Below are 23,583 nucleotides of genomic sequence, written 5' to 3'. Positions count from 1 at the left end.
CATATAGTCCCTTCCCCAGATACCCCTACCTTCCTTTGATAATCAACAAAAGTATTACCTATATAAAATTTGTGCACCATAAACAAATACTGCGCTACATTAATTATTTTTTTTTTTAAATTAAAGACACAGAATTTGTTACCCAAGTACACAGATCTAATAAATTAAACGACGTGCAACAGCTATTCTAAGCTAAGTCGATTATAATAAAAATCAGATTTTCAGGATTTTCAGAGATCAGGAAAACTAACCTATGCTTCCTTTAACTATTGCCGACAAAATTAGTATGTACCAATTCGATTTTCCTATTACGGGAAAAATCGTCACCAACAACGAGGCTACTCGGCATCTATAGCGTAGATACAATCATGCAGTACGGAGAGGCCGCTCTCATTAAAAAAACTTTTTCAAGAAAGAAATTTTTACTCTAGGTTACAACTTAGCTCTATGCCAAAGCAGTGTTCGCGCTCAGCGTTATCGTTCCTAAGCTACGCGTTATAAGAGCATTTTGTTGTGATGTTGTCATTTACATCTTGTATTTCTACCATCTGCGATGTTACAAACCGTCTCTAACTCCCGTCTCCACTGATTTCGCGCTCCTTTCGTTATATGCTTGTTCTTCTTTGAGACAGTCGACGCATGCACTGCTGCTGCTGCTACCTTCAACCACGGTATCGTCATTTATGCGTTAACGACCATTCTAGCTTCCTTTTGCATCTCTTTTTCACCCAGTCAGCCAGTTTGGCCAGGCGAGCTTCGCCCTCCGTGCCTCGTAATCTCGATCGTCCGCGCACAGTACAACGGAGCCTCCATTGGATCATCTCACTTCCTCTTTTTCGTCGCGCAGCTTTAAACTAGTCACTCCCGCGACAGCGTTTCGTCTGTTCAGCGTACGTGTGTTTCCTCTCGTTCATCTCTCGGCTTTTCTATCCTGCCCTGGCCTGACTTCGAAGCCTAATTCGTCACTCGGACGAAAGAAATGGCTTTCGCTCTTTACCTTGCCCTACTTCGTCTTTCGGATCCTTGACGATTCTTGCCACTATCCGTTCGTGAGAGGTTTTAACGCGTTAAGCATCTCTATCCGTTAAGCTGACTCCATCAGACTTACCACAGACGAGTCAGGCACCTCAAGGGGGCCAGCTCTAACTTCTACTACTAGCACGGCAATGCAGCAGCGGCAGCTGGACGAACACCACATCCTCGTTGTAGAGGAGAATATCGTAGAAGCACATCAGGCAAGCGGGCTCCCAAGACTGCCGCAGCCGCTGCCGTGACCGGTCCGAACCCTGACTAAACTCGATCTTTGTAGATGTGAATCTCCGAATATCTACACCTTCAACGGGCGCGGACAGGGCGTGCGGCTGAGCGGAATCTGAGATCTGGCATCTGATTCGACTCTTTCTCCCGACCTTTACTTGTCCCTAGATTCGTTTTTTTCGTTTTTCTTTTTTTTCGTATTCGAAGCGGCCCCTTTCGTTTCTTCTCTTGTTATCCTTTAGTTTGCCCCATCCTTACAGTTTGTCTCCGCTGGTTACCCCTTTCGATTCCCTTCACCCTTCGCTATTCGCTACCCATCCAAGTACTGTGTCCGTTCTTGTGATTTATTCCTTCCTGTCCAGAGCTTTCTCCTTTAGTCGTTGATTGTCGAACTACGTGCACAAGAACCGCATTGCTCTCGTTCTATCCAGTCGTAATGCTGCAGCCGTTGCTGTCGGCTGCTGACAGCGCCGCGTCTCGCAAAAGAGGAAGGAATAGAAGCCGTCATCCTGAATCTGGATTCCATGCTGCTGCTGCTGCTGCTGTTAGTTCTTGGAGGGCCGACGAAACCGACCCATTCTGCCAGCTCGCTTTTGCTAGATTAGAGCTGCTGCTACCAAGTTTTCGGCTCCTGAGTCCTAGGAGTCCTTCATCCTGCTGAATGAGCCGGGTTGGATCCCTAGCTAGCTGGCACGAAAGACTGAAGGCTGAAGGCTGGTGGCGAGCGGGAGATGAGTAAATGGGGATCCAGCAGCGGTGGCAAAATCAGTAGTCGCTCCAGACTTGAGTCGGTGCTGAGTAGTGCCATCCCGTCCTCCGTAGTATCGCAGTGTGGCCTAGGCACGACCAGGAGTAGCGGTCGCAGTAGTCATCGACAGGAAGAAAAGCGTCAGAATGAAGGCAGTTCGGAACACGAAGCAGAAGGAAAAGGAGCGGACAACAGATCAAGATTGTGAAATCGTCTCTTTGGTCTGATCGACCCCTATCGAACTCCTTGTCTATCGCCGAGTAGCGGCAGCAATAGTCGTGGTAAATAGCCAATTCTATGACAGCCGACAGGCCATTGCTTTGGTAAGTGACCCTGACTGAGCAAATACTGCCAAGTAGCCCCGAATTTGGTTGTAGAAGGCGTGCTGATGCTGTTGTGTAAGTCGTCGAACAGCCAGCATTAAGAACCACGAGACCTTCACTGCAATAGCCAAATATGTGGCTCAACTACAACAGCGTTTGTTGTCAATAAGAAAACATAGCTTGCTCTCTATGGATACATCGGTCGGGTGTTTTGACCTCATAAGAGAGACAGACAACCCCGGTTAAGCCCTGTGTATCTGGTGCGGGGCTTTGTCGACGCTTGAAACTTACGATATTCATATGGACTACTAGACTGCGCTTCCGGCTGCTTCCGATTCCAGTGCCATGCACCACTAATCCTAATAGCTTGCAGACACGATATACACGATGAACAGACGGCGAAGACACGGAGATATACCTCATTTTTAATATCAGCTAAATCTACTTTTATTTAGCTAATAGAATCAATTCTTAACTGAGTTGTTATGTTGTAATGTTCAAGTTTTTTTCAAAGAAACTTTGACAGAATTAATTGACTTGTATATATATATATATATATATATATATATATATATAGGTTGACTAGTACTATCTCAAAATTTACCGCGAGGATCGGACCTAATAGTGAAAACACGGCTGTGTACGTAGTTGTTTTATGATATTTCTATAGCATATCGGTTGCACAGATATGGTTATGGTACGCTTACAGCTTGTTCAAATCTCCTCGATGCGAACAGTTATACAATGCTAGGACTACCGTATGCATGATCATATAGCTAGCTATACGTGCAAGACAGAGGGTTATTTTACCCCGACTTCACACCACTTTTCTAAGTTTTGTATGACGATACTTTCGTATATGTCAAACAAATTTATGCCTCAATCACTGAATGATTCGAACGTTATTAGGTCTGAAAGGTGCAAATGTCTAGTTCGAGTCTAAAACTACAAGAAATGTTGTTTATTCATTGTACAGAGGATGTTAATGAAGGACACATTAGATTGATAATATGGCATCTTCCCGGCAGCAGTAGACACTTTCGTTTATTAAAGGAGAACCAAAACTAGGCCTACGCTCCTTAAATGTGATTCTAATTAGTTGGTCTCGAATCGTCCTAGACACACAACAAAATAAACATAGCAATAAACAGGCGTAGATATATGTATGCAAACAGGATAGAACAGAATTACAAATTCCTACAAATGCTATTACTTTTCTGTATATATTCACTATCTGTGTAGACCTGTCTACTATTGTTGTCTTCCAGTATTTCAAATTCTGTCGTCGCTTTGTCGTCGTGCCTTCAATAGCGACTCAGTTCCTTCGACGAAGTAAGCCAGAACAGAACATTGTCCTTGGAAAAGAGGTAAGAGCGCAAAGCTTTTGACAAAAAACGCACAGGCAAAGGCGTGTTCAACGTTTTCTTGACGTTTTTTCGTGTTCTTTCTTTCTCGGCCGACGTCGCCGCCGCCGCCATCGCTGCCTTTGCAAATCCCTTTAACATCGGCATGCCAATTTCTGTTTTGACTACATTGGACCCGCCCGAGGCAACCGTACGGTCCCTAAAGCCAGGAAACACTCACTCCGTCAAATGAACGCGCTTTCTTTTTGAGAAGTTTTTTTCTGCAGCGAGAAGTCGGCTCCCAGTCAATGGGGTTACCAGTGGCCGGTCCAGCTACCGATATCGAGCTGCTGCCGATGTTGTCAAGACAGTGGCAAAACAAAAAGGTTTTTTGCGTCAACAATATCGAGTAGAAGTCCTGTGCCAAAAAATCTGTAAATAACTACGCTAATAGAAGTAGTGATAATGATAATAATAATAACAAAAATCACCAATAGCAGTCAATCGTATGCCTGATAATAGTAATAACAAAAAACGTAAATAATAATAACAACAGTATCGAATACGTACGATCCGTCGTGTGGTGGTAATTTTGAAATAAATTTTAATAATACGTCGCTAATTACTAAATCGTTTCAAGTACGGTAAATTATATTTGTTCATGCAGTATAAATTACTTCACTGCCATAGGCAAATCCATAAAAACAATTGACAAAATTATATTATCACTTCTGGTTTGGGCATTTATTAGTAATATGTATGTAATATATGTATATATAGAGCAATAACTGAAATCGCTAACCAAAATTTTAAGCAAAATACCGAGCTTAAATTCTGTATAACGTAACATTTGGGGAAAATGTTTGCTGAAAATATGACAGGCATCTACCCCAAAAGACTGTGAGGTCAGCGAAAAAACGATTATCTAAAATATAAAAGAAAAGGCATGGGTCTATGCGACAAAAACAATTCACTCAAATCCATCTATTTCCATTAAGAGAACGTGTCATATACTGTATTAGCTCTGCTTGGTTCTTTGCTGCATCTAGCAGAGTTTCAACCTGACGACATATCGACTGATGAATGATACAGATCGGCTTGGTCTAGAAGCTCAAGTAACGTTTGTCGTTGAACGATTGTCCATAGTTGGCCGCTTATTTTATCAGATAGTAAACAGAACCTGTAGAGAGCACGCGGCTTACCGATGACGATGAGGTTGATTGACACTATGGGCTGGATACGCTACCTGTGACTAGTTGATAATGAATGATGACAACCATCATTGTCACGTTTAGAGCGCTTTTGTAACTTATTTGACTGGCTGTATCCCGTCCTTATATTTTATCTTATAAATAGAAAAGGCAGGGATAGATGAGTTAAAATCAAGGTTGAAAATTGATTGGACGGGAAAAATATTTCAAGATGAAAGTGGTTGATACGAAATAACTTTCTATAAGCTATGACATAATTATGTAACAGCTCACTTAGGCACAGACGAGTGAGAAACTGGAAAAACTTCAATTCAAGTTATAACTTTTCTGGGAACAGCAACATTATACTTTAGGCTGCACACACCACAGTATTCGCTACCCAATCTATTTTCGTTCGGGGGATCAGTTCTATAGACTGTAGCAATTGGTGCCCCAAACATGTGCCGGCCTGTGAAGGAGGACATGATCAACTTAACACACAAAGCCCTTAAAGGTTCTTTGTCCTTTCGATACTCAGGCGATTTCAGTTTGCGTTGAATTTAATCGTATTCATTACGGGATAGCAGAGGTGGCAAGAATCGTACCGACCAACAGCATCCGGTTCATGTCTAGAGACTGTATCTTAAGGTAAGTACTGGCCATCTTCATTTTTATCTGTTTATGAGGAACGGTGCGGTAGTAAAGCACCTTCGAATTGGATAGCTGCTCGCCGGTGAGGTCCATTTCAATTCAGAGGCTTTTGACCAAATGGAGAACAAGAGCCCAAAAAAATATAGGCGATATATACATGTTATATGTATGAATCTTAAACAGCTGGTGGAGGCTTCGAAAAAGGTTTGTGTGGACTAATACACCTAGCGAAAGGAAGATTTTGGGCAGAAGGTAAAATTTTTTTTTTATTTAAGGGGAGGCCATTTATGCTGTTATCATTATTTCTAACTGAGGTGACAATGAAGCACAATTGTACTATAGAAGCTTCTGCTTACCAGGTAGCGACTCTGGCACAAAGTTCGTTGTAAAGTGTAGTTTGTAACGGTAATACTTAAACGATCCTTAATAATAAGGGGTTCGGTTAAGGTTACCATCTTATTTTTACGTAACGCCAAATCTTCATTAATTGGTCAGCTATTGGATTCACTATGTTATACAATGCGACAGATAAATCGACCTGCTTCTAGTCCTTCTCCGTTTCAGGTCCTATTAATAGCAGGACATACTTCTACCCCCAGAAAACAGAGCACCATTATATTTATGCATGTAAACTGAAACGATGATGTCATCTCCTTGCCGATCGAACAGCGGTGGAATAATGATCCCGGCAGCACTTGCCGCTCCCGCCGCAGGCACCATCCTACTTGATCCCCCAAGGATGTCCATCTGCCCAACCTCGGGTGCCGTGTACGTCACCATACGATACCTGCAACCTGCCGCAGACCAAAATCAAGGATAAACACTATAACAAAAAGTAGATATTCTTCTGAAGCGTGCTACCGAGCTCTCTGCTGTCATTGGCATCCGGCGTCCTGCGAGCGGCTGTGCTTCTATGTGTGCCGACTAGTATCAGCAAATGTCGCGTGCGTTATTCTTTCAGCCGGCTGTAGCCGCCGCCACCCCTACTATTGTCGCAACACTGTTCTTCATCGTTATCGTCATCGTTCAAGAGATGATAATTCGATAGCCAACCGGGGGGTAAAGTAGCGAGTTTATAGAAGGTTCGGTGGCTGGCTGGCTGGCTGGCTAGCAAGCAGCTCAAGCGCGGTTCCGCAAGAGTTTTCCCGTTTCGCTACGATGCTTACGGTACTGCTGCTTGGTACTTGGTCCATATATTATATTATGCCGTATAATTGACCATTGTCTCAGCTTGTCTATCACAGACAGTTAGTACTTGTGTGGGACGGGATCGATGGCGTCACACACAACACGTATCAAGTTCCATGCACAGGCAAGCCCCAGTGTAGAAATAAGCATGGGCAGTAAGTACGGAGCGATGTGCATAATCATATCAAATTTGCCATCTCTTTGTCTTGGTCGCGCTTTTCATCGTTGTCGTCGTGTCTGTTGCCTGTCTTCTGCCGGCACACAGTCGTAGTCCTATTGTGCCAAAGGCAACAGCAGTGGCAATAATAGGAGCAAAGCAGACCTTTATCCTCTCGACCTCACGGCTCCTTGTCTTCCCCATTTTATCCCTATACTTGAGACGGGTGCATCCTCCCTCCAGCGCCGCGAGCTTGAACAGCTTCGCCCACTGAGACAGTGCTATATAGATCTACGTAGTAGATGTTGTAGAAGCGTGTCCTGCGCATACCAGCATTGCCTACACAACGCGCAGATATAGATGCTCATACATGCACACATATACGGACTTTGTGGCGGTAGCATCGCCCGCAGCTGCACCGCTATAAACCGGTCAAACATGCTAAAACAGAGGCAGTTGTATACTGAGCCGGCCTTTGTGTGAACGTCGCTAGGCCTGTCGTCTGCGTAGATCGAATGTCTGTGCGTACCCGTTCATCCCCGTTCGCTCTGCTCGAATGTCTGCACACTCACAGTGGCGACGATTGCGCTCAATGTCCGTCGGTGCCTCTGTTTCACGCAGACAACGGGCGGTTTCGTCTTCTATCTTTCTCGACCCGCAGCAATGGTACCAAGAGCGTAGAAGACATACGGAGTAGTACAGATATTGCAGACTTTTATCGAATAAAAGATAGAAATATAATAATAGAAAAATAAAGAGGAACAGAGAGAGCCGGTAACCAAACAGGCGGAGTCTGCAGTAGTAGCGATCTGTAGCGAACAAGAAGATGATCCGGTAACACGGAAATATCTCGTCGGTGCGTAACAGCAAAGCCCACAACGCCACTGTAAACGAACATCTCTGCATTAGCAACAGCAGTAGCAGCAGCAGTCGTGCGATGGTCATCATCTGCTCATCTTCCTTGCCTATACTGCCAATAATGACAGCAACAACGGCAATGGCGGCAGCGACGGCGGCGGTCGCACCGCCGCTAGCTTGCAACGGTAAGCTCTATGCGCTGGAAGCTCAAAGGACAACGACGGCAAGACGGGCAAAATAACCGACGAACACGATGAAACAACTGAACGAAACGCCGTTAAAGCTTAGAGCACTTTTCTTCCGGGCGTCCTTTCCCCTTGTGTCCGCCGTGTTAGCTAAAGTCATTTTCTGCTGTTGCAGCTAAAGTGGCGGCGGCGGCGGCGGCGGCGGCTGCCCCTAGCAGGAGTGCCGAACGCTTGTTTCGTTTGTTTAGTAACGATAAAGATATAGATGTGGCCTAGCTAGGTGCAGCTAAACAGGGATGTACATATAAGCGGACGGGTAGACAAGCACCGTACCCGAGGAAGGAGACACTCTCGTATCTCGTCGACAGATCTCAGCTTTTCAACAGGCATCGTCTTCTTATTTCATCTTATTATAATTGCTTTTCCTCTTCCTTATAATAATAGAATCAATGATGTAGGAGCAGCGTAGCATAATCAGGCCCGTAGAAGGTTGGGTTAGATAGAGAGACTGTTCTGTGAATGATGGCTTCCATTACGAGCGAACCCGGATGGCTAGCACTATTATTTTTATTGTAAGTACAATCGCGTACAGAATAGATACGCGTTTGCAAGCAAAAAGCCTATGGAGCCTTATGGCAGCCAAAACGAAGTTAAGCAACACGGAAGACTAAACCTATACAGTTTATAACTTCGAATAAGTTAGGTGCCTTTTTGTAGCCGGTGCTTCTATGACAGATGGACCTTTTGTTGGCAGGATCGCTGATGCGCATGTGACCCAGGACGATACCTCTAATAAACGCAATACCAATGCTAGTTATTGATACGGTTATTATACATTATATAAATAAGAGTATTAATAGACTAAATACAAGGTTGTGCTAAAGATCGCTTGGTTCCTACTATATATACATATATGTACATCGATAGATTCATTCATTCATTCAAAATGCAATTACTTTGCCTTCACATTCATCACTGGTTCAGCAATTTATATTTTCGAAATCGCCAACGCGCGTGAGGCTAAATTGAACTGCATATTTATCTCCTTACGCGCTGTATTTCACTGAATGTCGATATTTGGTCACAAGGTTGTTCAATCTGGTATCTGTGAGCTTTCATTCAATGAACCACTTCGACCTAAGAGATGCGAACGGGCTTCTTGTGCCTATTCTTTTCGCTTTTACGAAGGGTGAATAGATATGGCATGTTATACTATAATTTTCGGTGCTATGTTATGACTTTGAAATGTTTATGAGCTATTTCGGTAAGCGAATCCAGTGTAGAGTTGGCAGCCCGACTAGAAAAAGGCTGATACTTCAAGTCCTAGTTCAGGCGGCCTGCGTCAGGCTGCATTAATACTCGACAGCTATTCGTACCAGCTTTTTTCTTCCGTCCCAAATTTTTTTTATCTAAGCTTTCTCGGATCTTCAGGAGCACCTTGATGCCTGCTTCAGCGCTGACGACCGGCGCAACAATCTTTGATAATATCTCAGCGTTGGCCAATGTGATTGCATCTCGCTTCTTGTCTCGAATTAGAGTCAGTCCGCTATCTGCTTTTAAGTGTAGTGGTGCGCTAGGTTTTGCGGTTCATTTCAAGACTACATTGCCGCCAAGGGCTATATAACCCGCAACTCGAGTTACTAATGTAAAAAGAATCGCTCATCTTATGCTGCGTTCCCCTTCGCTTATACTGTAAAATGCAATAGTACCCATTGTAATCGGTATAATTTATAACGAGTTAAATAATTTCTCACTTAAAAATGTAGCTATTCGCAATGGTCTATGATTCAGGTACAAATGAGATGTGAAATGGGTTTGCATTCAACCCATACCATAACAATTGGTACATAAAAAGGACCCAGATTGACGCACCTTCAAATCTTATGACAGAAAGTGGTGTTACACATTATGCACCTATACTATCACTGTTCAGTCCTCTGCTTTTGTCCTAAAAGCAGTTGCGAGCAGCTTAAGCACCTATTATATGCTATAGGCTTTTGCGTGTATAATTTTTTATCGTTGGACAAGAATCGTCCGCTGTTACGTCGACGATGCAGTTAGCATGTCCATGATGTTCGGGTAATTTTAAGCGACCATACGCTTATTTGCTACTATTTGTACTAAATAATATCAATTTTTTTCCAAAACTTAACTCATCGTACCGGGGGGAAAAAAGCTTACGCTCAAAATATGAGAGAAGATACTAATCGATGTGATCAGACGAACCTTCGTTGGATTCATGGGCTCCATTGCACACCCGAAACGAACAGGTTTTAATCGCCATACGGATTCAAGAGCTCGCTTTTGAAGAATAAGAAAGATTGTACGCGACGTACTCTTGAATCACATTAATGATTAGATTCAGACGGCTTGAAAGTTAATGAAAACAACTTAAGTAATAGTATATATATTTTTTTTGATGATACGGAATTTTGATGCAAAAATTAGCAGCTGCTTTCACAATAGGGTCATTCAAGATTGTTTGGTCCTGCACGTCATTGAGCGTGACCTCAAAAAGCCCATATGTACCAATATACCTTTCTCTAGAGTTACGAAACGTGAATATGTTACTTGCATATCTATAGCGTTCCAATTTCTCCTGAACCTATTGCACACAGCTACCACAATCATAGCAATATTTGCGGGCTTTCACAATAACAAAACGTGGCCTGAGAAGAGACGCGTCCAACAATTTCCGTATTCGAGGCAACCATAGAACGAATGCCAATTTCAAGCATTAGGCTATGCACCGTCCTGGTACCTCCAATACTACCGCAATATAATTGAAATAAATAACCAGACTCGCTAAGTAAACTCGCAACCATTATAATATGCACCTCGGATTCAACTCCCATTTAGCGTTATGGCCGTTCGTCGCTTACAATGACTCCGAATAGCCGAACTGATCAATTTTCAATAGGACAAGGTAATCCTTTTCGAAGAACCCTTCTATTTCGCTGCTATTTCCGTCTTCAGTCAGCGTCCCCTGATTCATTGATGATCTTACAAAATGATCCCTCGTTCACTGGCTAAACCCCTTATCATAATAGTATTAAAATAGCCTGTTCGTCTCTGCCCATCTCGGGCCCGTTAGCGGGCAGACACTGGCTATACAAGAACATCTCCAACTTCTAACAGGGCTTTAGCACCAACAAATGTTCGCCACTTTATGGATAAGTAACTTAAGTGACGTGTGAATTTACGTTAAATAAGGTTTACGATGGAAAGTGAAGTGAAGATGGGAAATAAAGCTAAGCTGTCTTTAGCCGTGCGCGCTCCCGTATGTCCTGTGCATAACGTGCAGTTATATACGCTCATCTATTTTGTCGTCAAACTCGAAAAGTCCATGTATCATACCTCTTGTGTTAGCAGTTTACTACTACCAGTGGCGTCTTTCAAAGACAGCGAATTCATAGCGTCGTGGTTTATTCTTTATTGGCGGTCGTTTGATTGCTACTGTATATGTAGAACAAGTTGGTGGAAAAGCAGAATACCTGATATATAAAAACACTATTAACAATAAGAGATAAAATCATAGGACATTCAATTCCAGTTTTTGTCCTCAAGTAAGTGGTAGTTTACTAAAGATTTTAGTCGCAAAAAAACATTTTTTCATTGCTCTAATTAATTCAACTGTCTGGTTTATGGCACTTTTGTTTGGCTAGCGTCAGCTAGTGCGTTTTACCACTAGAATGTTTAGATAATCCCGTAGCCTTTTTGCAACAGCAAATTCCTATTTGTGTCACCTTTTTTGTGCCTATTTGTGCCTTATCTGATATCACGTTGCATTTACTAAAAAAAAAAAAAAACTATTCAATAGGACAGTCAATTTTTTCGTGTCAATGCTCTTTTTTTTTACGTTAACGCACATATTGTGTCACCCTGCTGAAGTGATTGGGTGCGTCCGATATGACCGAAAAATCCATCATAGGAATAGTTTCGTCCTTTCATCCTCCTAAATTTCCGCCTGAGTTTGTTGCTGTTGTAAGTTGAAAGAGGGTCACAGTGACTAACACTTTTATTATCTGGTTACAATTGTTCTTAGATCTTATTGCAGTGTAATACGTTTGTTTGCCCTGTTACCTGTTCACGATGAACCCATCTACCCTAATAGTCGTCTCGTGGTAACTGGGTCATTTGCAAATATCCTAGTACCTGAATAGATAACTGAGCCCTATTTAGAAATTGAAATATGATCATAAACGCATTTTACTCCATTTGCGCGCGTAAAGTTTACCGCAGACTGCGCATGTAACGCCACCTCCCTGATCTAACCCTAGAAACCTAAACCCCTAACCTTCCGGCAATTGTTCCTAACTAACATAAGGGCGTTCTTTAAATCTCGACAGTGTTCCATTTTGCCAGCTAATTCGTTCCTTAACTTTTAGATCGACATATATGACACTTCGATAGAAATCAGAATTTTAATGAGAAACTTACCCCAAAATCCAATATCATACCGGCTTTATAGAACAAACAATTTTATAATATGAACCTTTTAGAAAAGCTCAATGAAGGAAAAGTCAACTCCATGCTAACTTATGACAACACTTAATTCTTCAGGAATCATACCTAGCCGACATCTAATGCGCCGTAAAGCTCTACCGGAAAGACGAAGTACTAAGGCGATATTTGCGTTTGTTAATTAGATAATCTGAATTCACTGAATGCTTGCGGTCTCATCTTCAACTATCAAATTCTGCCTAACCGTTTGAAGCTTGCGGTTTTTGGAGTAGTTGGATAGTAGGTTCTCGGACATAAATGAAACATCAACAGAAGATATGGACGTGCTAGATATATCCGGGGTTTCTTTAACTGACCCTGGCAACGACGTGATAATTATATACGATGATGATTAGTTTCCAACGCTGTTAGCGTCAAGAACTAGCGACTCTGGGTTGTCGCATCCGTATATTTGGGTCGGTGTTACTAGGACTACACTATTGACAGCAATCGCTGGCATTTGTGAGACTATGTAGAATATATTTATAATAAAAATTGTAATAAACACTTAGTTGGGCTTGCTAATTCACAGTTTATCCAGGCAATTCATACTGGCACACTGCGTGTGAAATTAAAGGAAGTCAATTTGTTACGTAGAAGGAAATATTGCCCAGCTGCTTGCTCGCGAGATATATGAAAAATTAATAGATCTATTTTCGCAATTAATCAAATGGGAGCTATTTCAGAATTCGTTACTGAACATACAAAACAAATATTCCCATTTGTTTTGGTATCCTTCTGCCGCCAACGTGTCGTCTAATTATAATTGAATATATTATATTTTACGGAAATAATACATTCATCACAGTTCAAGCTATTGTAAAGAGATGGGCCATTCTGATCACGCTTTTCACCTAAGACTGGTTATGTCCGGTACCACAGTTCAACGTTGCCCCCAATACGAAACAGCTTCTACGGCTGGTTTCGAACCTACACCATTTTACGCGCCTCGATGTTTGGCAAACGTCCACGATATAACTGAGCCATAGTTCGACGTTAAATACGTTGCAAGCGAAGGGATACACGGCTTTACCCAACCACAGGTATTCCTTAATTCGCGATTGGAATGATACTGAGCTTTGTCCCCACGGCAGTTTTTAAATAAAAGTACGAACAGCAAAACGTATTTTCGAGTAGTTTTTCCGGACCGGCGTTCAACGAGACTTTCGACCTCGTAGCAACACTTCTGCCAAAAGTCTCGCGCCGCTGATCAGATTAATATAACGTACTATAAGTAGAGAGTGTCAGCTAATTAACTTAGAGGACTCATTATGTTTATTGTGCCGGTTTCTAACTGCATCAGCTCAATCAGAGCCGTCAACCTTAACGTTCCTGTTTTGGGCGCTGTCGATTTAAAGAGCAGCTGATAGACCTGGATCCGGAAATCCTGAAAACACGAGATATACTACAAATGCACAACGATAAATGACTGTTAGGTACTGAAATTAGAACTACTAACATCGAACTGTTTCGTAAGTTTCTGACTGCGTGCGTCCTTTAGTTGGCTTCTAGGAAGGAAATGTAATAATATGTTTCTTATTATTATTATTTCATTTGTTCAATACAAGGTCTGGACTCTGTGTGACATGTTCCGACTTGTTAAATACAGCCGAGATTCAGTGACTAACAAATGGGGTGATACCGTACGGAAAGCATCCCATAATATTAGTTTCAGGCCTATAATACGTCAAGATACCTATTAGCACCTGATGAGCCTGAAGATGGATCCACAGGTGCCTGTAGTGCATGCATCTGAACAGTGATCCCCAACGCCGACTTTTAGTTTCTACTCGTGCATGAGCAGCTCCGCAAGCCTTTTGTATAGCGCCCACAGACTATCGACTGTACTTCAGCGGCACTTACGATGTTGTAAAAGTCTGTACGATGCTTCCGCATTTCAGCATCATCGGCAGATGATGGACTTTCACCCAACGTCCGGAGGTAGTTTGCTCCTGAAGGTTGCCAAGCTGGGTTACTCGAGACATTTGTAAGCACTTGTCTACCCGCTATAACAGCGGCCACCACGGTCACACACACCATGCGCCATTCTGAGTAAATATGCATGCAACTTTAATAATAATAATGCCCAAAGTATGTACGATTCACTCGTTCTCCCTTTGTCTTAAGGCGTATTCTACAGGGACTCACTATGTTCCGTTCCGTTCAAGAGTCCATTGAGGCAGAGTACATTCAGTGTCGGTCAGGCAGGCCAAATATACTCAGGTTAGGTAGGCCTGATAGGCACCCAAAGTGCTGCTGGTTGGACTCGCTGGCATTTTGGGGCCTATTGCCTCCCCATTCTGGCCTACGACGCTACGCAGGGCCGCCATCTCGATCAGGTAGTGACAGCAGGAGTAGCAGCACAGTCGACACAGGAGGCTAGGTCTATTGTTGGTCTGTTCATGAAGCGTCGCTTTCCCTCGTGCTGTCGAATAGCATAAGCGGGAGAGAAAAGCTACATAGACTGCCACCAGAAGGAAGGAGAGGCTGCGCAGGGGGTCTTTCGGCAGGAAACAACACCCCATCGTGAGGTGTCGTCGTTAATTCTTCTGTATGCGCTTGTGAAAGAAAAGGACAGAGAAAGGCTCATAGTTGGAGGGGGTCAAATAGCACCGGCAGAAAGTACGACCAGTAAGTGAGGAGGAATAATTTAAACAGAACATTGATTCGAAGTTATCGTGATCGCAGGTATTTCGAGCGCCGATGAACCTCCATCATCAGTTGAACCGCGCGAGCACGCGCGGGGCAAACGGCGGTGACGGCTAGCTGTCGGCCGATGAACGACGGACAGGCCAACAATCCAAACGAAGGTATCAACGGACCTGAGAGCGACAAAACCTGCTCTTAAAATAGAACTTCCATCTTACGCCCTCGCCCTATTCCTGCTTGCACATCTGTAAATTGTAGAAGTATACGGACACATTATCTACACAGCGAATCGTGCATTATAGCATTACTGTACAAAGGTGCAGCCACAAACACACAGACATCTTACTATTCGTTGGTTAAAGGTCGATCGATAGAACGGGCAACCTTCAAGGTTGTCCTAATATAATGGTAGGTGAACAAACTCTTCATTTGATGTTGCTGACGATCGTTGTAAACGCCCAGCCATTTTCAGGATTCAAATTCATCCGGTGAACGAGAAAAAGAAAGTGAAAGGTGTTAGAGACAGAGGACTACGAGCGGGTTCCACTATAAGATAAAGAAAAAAACTTCCAAATACGTCTATCTTTAGTAATAGTCTCTACGCATAGCTGGCACTATTCGTGAGCCTGGCATCGCACTAACTGCTCACTTCATGTCCAGGTGGACATTTGAAATTAGCCTTTATGAACAGAACAAGTACCGCCTACAACTCTTCGAAAACCTTCGCTTAAAAGGGCCGATATCGCCGATTCTCGCCAATGGGTCGGCCGGTCAAATCCCATTTTCGACAACCAGCTTCTGGTATTCCTCAAACTCTTGCCTTCACTAACCTATCGCTTCATACGTAGCGGCTTACCCGCAGGAATTTAAGTGGGCTTACACCTTTGGTGCTATTCTACACGTTCCTAACCCTACCTATATTTATAGACATGCGTACGCTGGCAAGTAGATTTTTCTCAGCGCATCAATGGGCGGCGCACTGATGGGTAGCTGGGAAATAGCGAGGATTTGAATTTTTGCTTACCTACAATAAAAGAAAGAAGACTAAGATGATGATAATTCTGTGGGAGTTATCGGATTTTTTGGTAAGTTTGGGTCTACACATGATGGAGCGGCTTGTAGGGCTAGAATAATACAAATGATAATAATAATAATAAGAGAATGGAGCCTATTTAGGTAGTTGGTGCTAAATCAACATAACGATGATATAAGGTACCACTTAATGTCAATACGTGATGAAACGTTTTTAGGAATTGAACAGGAAAATTAGGAACCTGTGTCATAACCGGTAGGATTTGACGACGAATATGTTAATGTTAACTGATCTCAAAGACGCTTGTAGTACATGAAATGGAATGGTCTTGCCTAAGCTAGAAGGCTTATATGCCACTAGAAAGTCATAAAAATGTGAACCTATCCGTCTCTCACTGTAGTGAACTAGAGCAATGGAGTGATACGGAGTTAAAGTTTCCAATAACCTGTTCGCTAACTTAACGACAATAGTTAGTCCACAAAGTTCATATTCTAGTTTATGGTCTAGATGAATGATGTTTGTTTGGTTAAATGGGCCCCCGCATAATCTCGAAAATCGTTATAACAGCGACAGGTGAAGGTTCGAAATTCGTCGAATGGACCCTTACCACTCAAATCGAATGATAATTCAGTTCTGAAGTTGATAAAGAGTAATTCAGCCAATTACCTAATTTTTTGTAGTTATTGCTAAAAATGACTTAAGACATAGACCAGTTCTATGCACAAAAAAAAAAAGCCGAAAAGCTTTCTTGATATGAAGTGCTACGAAGGCCACATTTTCTAACTAACGTTTTTTAATATCACATATTCGGTTGACATAATTTATCAGATTATAAAATGTGTCGCCAAAAGCTTTAATAGATAATATTGCACAAAAAGAAAATTTGGATTTTTTTCACAAAAAGGTACCCTGTAATAATTTATTCTCAAGAGGTTAATGCGTAAACTTATTAACTGAAGTCTCAAATTTAATGCCCTTTGCCACGATGTTATGGGGCTTTGACGCACAGCTTTGCTGGTCGTGCATCGGTATCTGTTCTACCTGCACCGCGACTTTGTTCCAATCCTTGCCATTATCTGGATATCACGAAAATACAAACTAATAAAATTCGATCGGCGCTTATTTTTATCTTAACCTTAATAAATTAAAGGATTAATATTAGTGCAATTTGAGCGAAATCTAGGCTTGGCCTTTTTCTTTGTAAAACATATATATAAAAACATGCTATTATTATATAGAATAGGATTATTAACAAAACACAATATACATATATAATAGTAATAGTTTTAGTATAACATTAATTAATATTTCTTTTTGTTAAAAAAAGTCTTCGGTTTCACATCAAGTGAAGTTGTTGAAGTTCTATGTACAGGAAGATTCACACTGACATGGATGTCACTGTATTTTCATATATATTTGTGTGTGTTTTGCTCGAAACTTTCACTGAATTTGCTTCACTGAATTTTGTTTGAGTGAGGTGTGCTTCAGTAATATACACCTCGGATCAATTGGTATATCTGCATTACTACCGGTTCTGCAGTATCTTTATATATAAATATATACCAGTTCGAAAGTAGCGTTGAAATATGTCTGAATCGTTTGCATTCTAGGATATGTACTATCCCTCAACGACTCTTATTGTCAAAGATTCCTGTCTTTACCTCTAATAATACCTGAAGTTTAGTTGATACCAGTTGTGTATTGATATGTTAAAATTTTATTAAAATGCAACGACCTGTTTAGAATGGAATAAGCGCTTCTTAGTCCCTAAAAGCAGATGAGAGATTTCGTGTCATCTAAAAAAGAACTAAGAAGCGCATTACAAAAAAAATCTGTGATATTTATCTCATAATGGGTCAGGGTTCTCAGCGACAGCTTTGTGCGTCCTGCGAATGTAGATACATCTGGTCTGCGACAACAGATCCTTTCTGTCCTGCAGCTCAAATAAGCTTTCCTTGGTCCTTGAAAATGGAAAAAAAACAACATTCTATTTCATTTAATGAAAAACTATAGAAAACATCTTTTATGAAAGCATCCATAGAACTAGTAAGGTTACAGGACGAATGCCCTAGTACAACCCGTAATATTGCTCGAAAGAGCCTCTTTTCTAGTTCACTAGAGTGAAGTACACCAAAATCCTTTTAAGGTAAATAATGAAGTCCGAGGAAAAGGGGAAAAAGAAAGCGTCTTGCATAAAATGTATCATGTGTTTAAAGGGACTGTTTAAGAAGACAGCTCTGGCGGCCGGCTTATCGGCCGCTTTTAGGCAATGCCTGAAAAGGACGGTGCAGATTCTGCAACAGCTTCCGAACAAATGACAACTTATTACAGGGGCTACACACTGAAATGGTGTTGATGTTTGGATGGTTAAAAAAGGGTCTCATATGGTTAAAAGTACAAGTTTTAATGGGTATCAGCGCGGTGAGCTTGAGCGTCCACGCGATATACCTAGCTATATTCCCCTAAAACTTTTAAAATGAGTACATGAAAGATCCAATTAAATAAAATATTTACGGAGATGTCACTGTTGTACGGTGCTCAATATGTAACTGTTTCATGAGTTAGTGTTCGATAATATCAGTACTTTATCAGGTTAAATAGCACGAATTCGATTGGAAACTAGTTCAGGCTATTTTGTTATTTTAAGTAGTGCTTCAAATTCGCGCATATAAGAGAAAATAAACATTATATTGTATTTTGCAAGGGCGGTATCTGTATTTAAACGTTTATAGATAACAATATATTGAGATGTTAGACTTCTATGTACAAGGACGATACTCGTAGGAATACACCTAAAGCCAGCCTGACCGGCTACCCTAGAAAGAGCAAATCAAAATAGCAAAAATGTCAGGAACAACAGCCGGTGTACTAAAAATAGCTGACTTTTATTGTTCGTTGTTCGAAACAAAACCAGGTTTGTTGTTGATCTGTTTCTTCTATTACTACGGGTGGTCAGAGGAGGGAAGAGTATGAGCCCAAACTTCTTTCGTCTTTATCCTTTTATATAAATTCGTATTGAAACCTACTTCATTATGTATTAATGCAGTCTTGAGGAGACTGTTTCTTTTCGCTTCTCAAGAGACCTAGCTCGCTACATTGTATGTGTGTATTGCACGATTGACAATCTTGCAAGACGCATCAATTGCGAGCTGCCCACTTGTTGTTTGGTGATGCCAATCTAGAACGTGTAGAACGGTTAGAGCTCATTTGTGACTATCAGTTAAACGTATAAGCTCACGAGAGATGATGTTGCAACCGCTTCCTAGACCCTCATCGAAAGTCTTTTATCAGTAAAATAACGCGAATGGTGTAAAGTGGTTACGTATACAGACTCGTTTTCGAAAAGTAAATACCACAAGAAATCTATTCGTTCCTTCGTTTATACCCTAAAAACATATTATCGTTTGGAATATAATATGAGCCACCATCATAAGTAATAGATTCTACATCTTCGTTCTGAAGTTCGAAGAATTTTAAAACTCCGAAATTATAGACTTGCAGAAGGATTAGCGCGTCAGATTGAATGTGTCGCCCGTGTGCGGACGTAGCATGGTTTGCCCAGAGATGCGTCTATTAGCAGTACATCGATGCGTGTGACGATAACAGCTCGTATGCACGAACGTCGACGTTTACTTCTGACCCAGCAACAAAGTAGTTTGAAACGTGCAACAACTTTCTACTTGGATTGCTTTTGGCAAACGCCGACATACCCATTTTAGTTGTGGACCATTTTTTTGGCCAGAGTCCAAGGCCATTCTGTGTCCTGCGTTTACTGTAGTCAGACCTTTGTGTTTGTCTGGACTTGGCACTGCGCGTTCTACAGGGGAGCCATGCTACCCCTAGGATACGGAGTAATTTTGACTGTGTTGGCAACTGGAGTTGACAGTGCAGCTTTACGGGTAAGTAAAACTGTTAGAAATCGTCTGCCTCGTCGGACATTTTTGTAGTCCAAACCATCTACCACTTGAACCGCACCGGTACGATACGGCAGGACAAGTGAATGGAAGTTCTTGGGATCATAATCAATGGGATTGCAAATATGACATTTCAACCCCTAACTTATAGTTGATTGAGAATCACTGTCTCTAGTAGTTTACCGGCCTTTAATTGTCAAGTTCAACATTTTTGAAGAAATTGCACTTTCAAGTGCCCTCTGGTGGAGATTCTGAAGGATTAGACAACAAAAGTTACTGCTTTCGATTATAAGAACGTGTGGATAATGATCTTCCAAACCGTTTATGGATGGAAGACAGTTTTTAAGACAACACCTCCGATAGCTTGCAATTTTCTGGCCTGTTTTTCATTTGCAAATCACATGCGTCTTATTGCAATTTTCGTAGCTGACTGAAATCGTCCGCGACGCTCTTTCGATCAGGAAATTGAATTAAATTAAAAAAAGCAATATATTGTACCGTAAAGACATGAATGTCAAAAAAATAACAATCAATATGATACACAGCGGCTTGAAACGTGTGTTGTGTATTTATACAGCTTATAAGAATGTGACACTGCTTAATAAGCATACGCCTAATTTCAAGGCGCCGATGCAGATGTTGCATCGACGCCTTGACCTTCACCGTCATTCGTTTTACATATTTAGCCATTTTTTTATACCTGTCGCTGCCGATCGCCACTTTTTCGCGTATATGGTACGTATATATAACGCAATTCTCGAGACTAAGCTAGGGGTCTTAGATTATACAATTCTAAGAACATATGTGCTTAGTCATCGTTTTTCAAAATTTACCCGACGATATTCTGAATATTTTCATTCCTCCGCACGTATTAATCAAAACATATCTCAATGAATTTTTGTTCTGTAAGATATACTTTGACAGGAAAGAATACATTGTTGCCAATGTTGCTTCCTTTCAGTCTGACGAGGTATATAGGGCGCCATACATAGGTCCATCGATGTTGAGGCCTTACGTGTCCAGTCCAAAAGTACACCAGTAAGTGTTGTTACTTTATCATGATACCGCAACGTTTTGTTCTTGCCTATCGCACGCCAGTACCTTAACCGGGCGTTAACCTATCCCAGCGTTAAGCTTGAAATATTCAAGTACGCACTACGTTCGTTGAATATCTGGTATCTACAGTCTTATGTATTGTTTAGTGAGTTTTGTATGTGCACTTTCAAATCAATGAATTTTCCAGGAAACCGGTCATGCCAAAGCACAAGGATACGCAGTTCGTCATGGAAGGATTCGCTGAACTCGGCTCAAAGGCCGAAGCAAACAATGCTCTAATTAAGAAGCTCTTAATCGAGGTTCAATCCCTTATCAAACAGAAAGCTGCCGCAGACAGTATACAGTCCTACTTAAGTACGTTCTAGTGATTTTCAAACGGAAACAACTTAGCCGGTGCTTATAAATATCTACTGGGATCAGGTTGAATATATTACTGGCTTATTTTTTTTTGGTACTAAATATCGAGTGTACATAATTTACTGATTTTCTATTGTCCACAACAACTAAGTATGTATTCAGCTTGTTTAAAACTTATTATATTTGATGAATTAAAAGATCGATGTTAGTGTAACGCCCGTTGCGAATCATCTCCGTTTACGGATGGCGCATGATTGAGTCAGCAAAGCAGATATCCTTTATTATAAGCAGATGTTTTTATCATCTATTGTTCTAGTATACTTTCCATCTAAGTATATTCTAGTTTTTTTTTTGCTAAGAAGTGAAGGGCAAATATCTGACATTTTTAGGTTTTCTTTACTTTGTCACCTAAAGCTTCTGAAGCCCCATCAACAACTAACGCAAGTGACACATCGACGACTGATAATGCGACTGTAAAAGTCGCTGTGAGCGATGGTAGGAAGAGCACGTCTACTTTTGTTAGAAACTATAATGCTACAACTCAAGTGATAGCCGATGTTGCTCGTGAGGATTGCGTTGAGATGACAACAATGGAAAAGACCGAGGACGACGCTGAGGCTTCCGCCAAGCCTGTTTTTGAGGACAACGATGATGTTATGACAACCCCGAACTTCGTCAATGATGTCCAGAGCCCGACCGAGGTTCCTCGTGAGGACAGTAATAAGGCTATGACTACTGAAAAGCCTGAAGATATCGCCAAAGGCACGGCCGAGCTTGCTCGTGAAAACAGCGCTAAAGTGAAGACCATTGGAAAAGCCAAAGATGACATTAAAAATACTACTGAGGTTTCTCTTGAGAACAGCGCTGAAGTTACGACAACGGACCAGCTTGAGGATGACATCAAAAGTACGCTTGGTGTTGCTCGCGAAGACAGCACTGAAAAGATCATCACTGAAGAGATCACCGAGGTGCTTGCTGATGAAACAGAGTTCGACCCGACCCAGAGTGAAAACCAGACACGTTTCAGTGACGAGAGAGTGACAACCATTGCATGGAGTACTATAGAGCTTCATTCCAACACAGTGACCACAGAAGGCACTCACGAAGATCAAACTGAAGAGGGCACTAGAATATCAAAATCGACTGGTGTCGCTGTCGACGCTGGTTCTGTTATGACGAAATCTGGAGAAATGCTTCACGAAGATAATAATGCTAAAACTTCCACCGATGTTCCACAAATGTCGAATGCCGTTAATGGAATTAACGCCACGGAATCTAAAAAAAAATAAAGGAAAAAATTCACCTGAAGATGCTCGTGAGGACGTCAAAGTGAACGATGGCGACGCCGTGACTGCTGATAACCCAGACATCTGTCAAAGCTCACGAACGAACAGAGAGAGTACGATGGCAACTACACATTACGAGATCGCCTACAATTGAAGTTGTGTATAGAGAAACTGTTATGGACCTTTTGCCGGCTACAAACGTTGAGATCGACGATCCAGCTGAAGCTTCCACAAAAGAGGTCGAATAGTAGCCAATTTATAGAAACAACATTCCACTATGTAAACTATATTTCGACGATTTGTAAATTTATAGACCAGATAATGGAAATTATATTCCAATGAACGTCGTGAACAATGACGCATCTGAACACACACTTATTACCACCATATGGGTTTTTTTGTAGAGTGCGTATAAATAAGGACACTGAAATGGAAGTTGACAAACTTTCATCGTAGCCAGATCTGCTTAATATCAGCCTTGAAATAGGCTAGTGCTTCCTGACATATTAATTAGCTAGATTAACTGTGCCTTATAGCTGAAACTTTTATAAAAACAATGAAAGTGTATCTTTGAGTATATCTCACAGCATGCCTTGTTTCATAACACACATATATGCAGGTAGCTTTCCGGAATATATACAGGGAAACTATTTTAATATAACTTGTCTGAATAAACACATGACTCATACTTCATAAGCGAACTGTTTTCCTTTAAATAGTGATAACTCATACCTATATAAGTGTAAATGTGGGACACGGGTTAACATTGCTATTGATTGGCGTCGAGCTTTCATAGCAGCGTGGCGTAGAAAATTAAAGATTCGGTAATTAAAATTATTAATTATTTCGGTATATATATATTCGGTAATTAAAAATGTTTCTAAG

General features: G+C 41.5%; 1 protein-coding gene and 1 long non-coding RNA gene across 2 annotated transcripts; both read left to right on the top strand.

Moving 5' to 3' along the window:
- The first annotated feature begins 6,125 nt into the window (after nt 1–6,125).
- Nucleotides 6,126–12,914, top strand: LOC147756852 (uncharacterized). Its single transcript, XR_015323990.1, has 2 exons — nt 6,126–8,286; nt 12,464–12,914. It is a non-coding gene; the product is annotated as an uncharacterized LOC147756852 (long non-coding RNA).
- A 6,786-nt stretch (nt 12,915–19,700) lies between these two features.
- On the top strand, nt 19,701–23,394 carry LOC111247010 (uncharacterized). The gene is made up of 4 exons (XM_022797523.2): nt 19,701–19,984; nt 20,961–21,037; nt 21,243–21,409; nt 21,827–23,394. The coding sequence occupies exons 1-4, from the start codon at nt 19,916–19,918 to the stop codon at nt 22,699–22,701; spliced, it is 1,188 nt and encodes a 395-aa protein (XP_022653258.1). The 5' UTR covers nt 19,701–19,915; the 3' UTR covers nt 22,702–23,394.
- The last annotated feature ends 189 nt before the right edge of the window (nt 23,395–23,583 follow it).

Source organism: Varroa destructor, unplaced genomic scaffold, assembly GCF_002443255.2.
Source record: "Varroa destructor unplaced genomic scaffold, Vdes_3.0 BEIS01000003.1, whole genome shotgun sequence".
NCBI lineage: Eukaryota > Metazoa > Arthropoda > Arachnida > Mesostigmata > Varroidae > Varroa > Varroa destructor.
Note: the sequence above shows the minus strand (reverse complement) of the source record. Positions and strands in the feature narration are given on the sequence as shown.

Coding starts and splice junctions, on each gene's coding strand:
- LOC111247010 (XM_022797523.2), top strand. CDS start 19,916: ATGCTACCCCTAGGATACGGAGTAATTTTGACTGTGTTGGCAACTGGA. Junction 19,985..20,960: donor TTGACAGTGCAGCTTTACGG/GTAAGTAAAACT, acceptor GCTTCCTTTCAG/TCTGACGAGGTATATAGGGC. Junction 21,038..21,242: donor TCCAGTCCAAAAGTACACCA/GTAAGTGTTGTT, acceptor TGAATTTTCCAG/GAAACCGGTCATGCCAAAGC.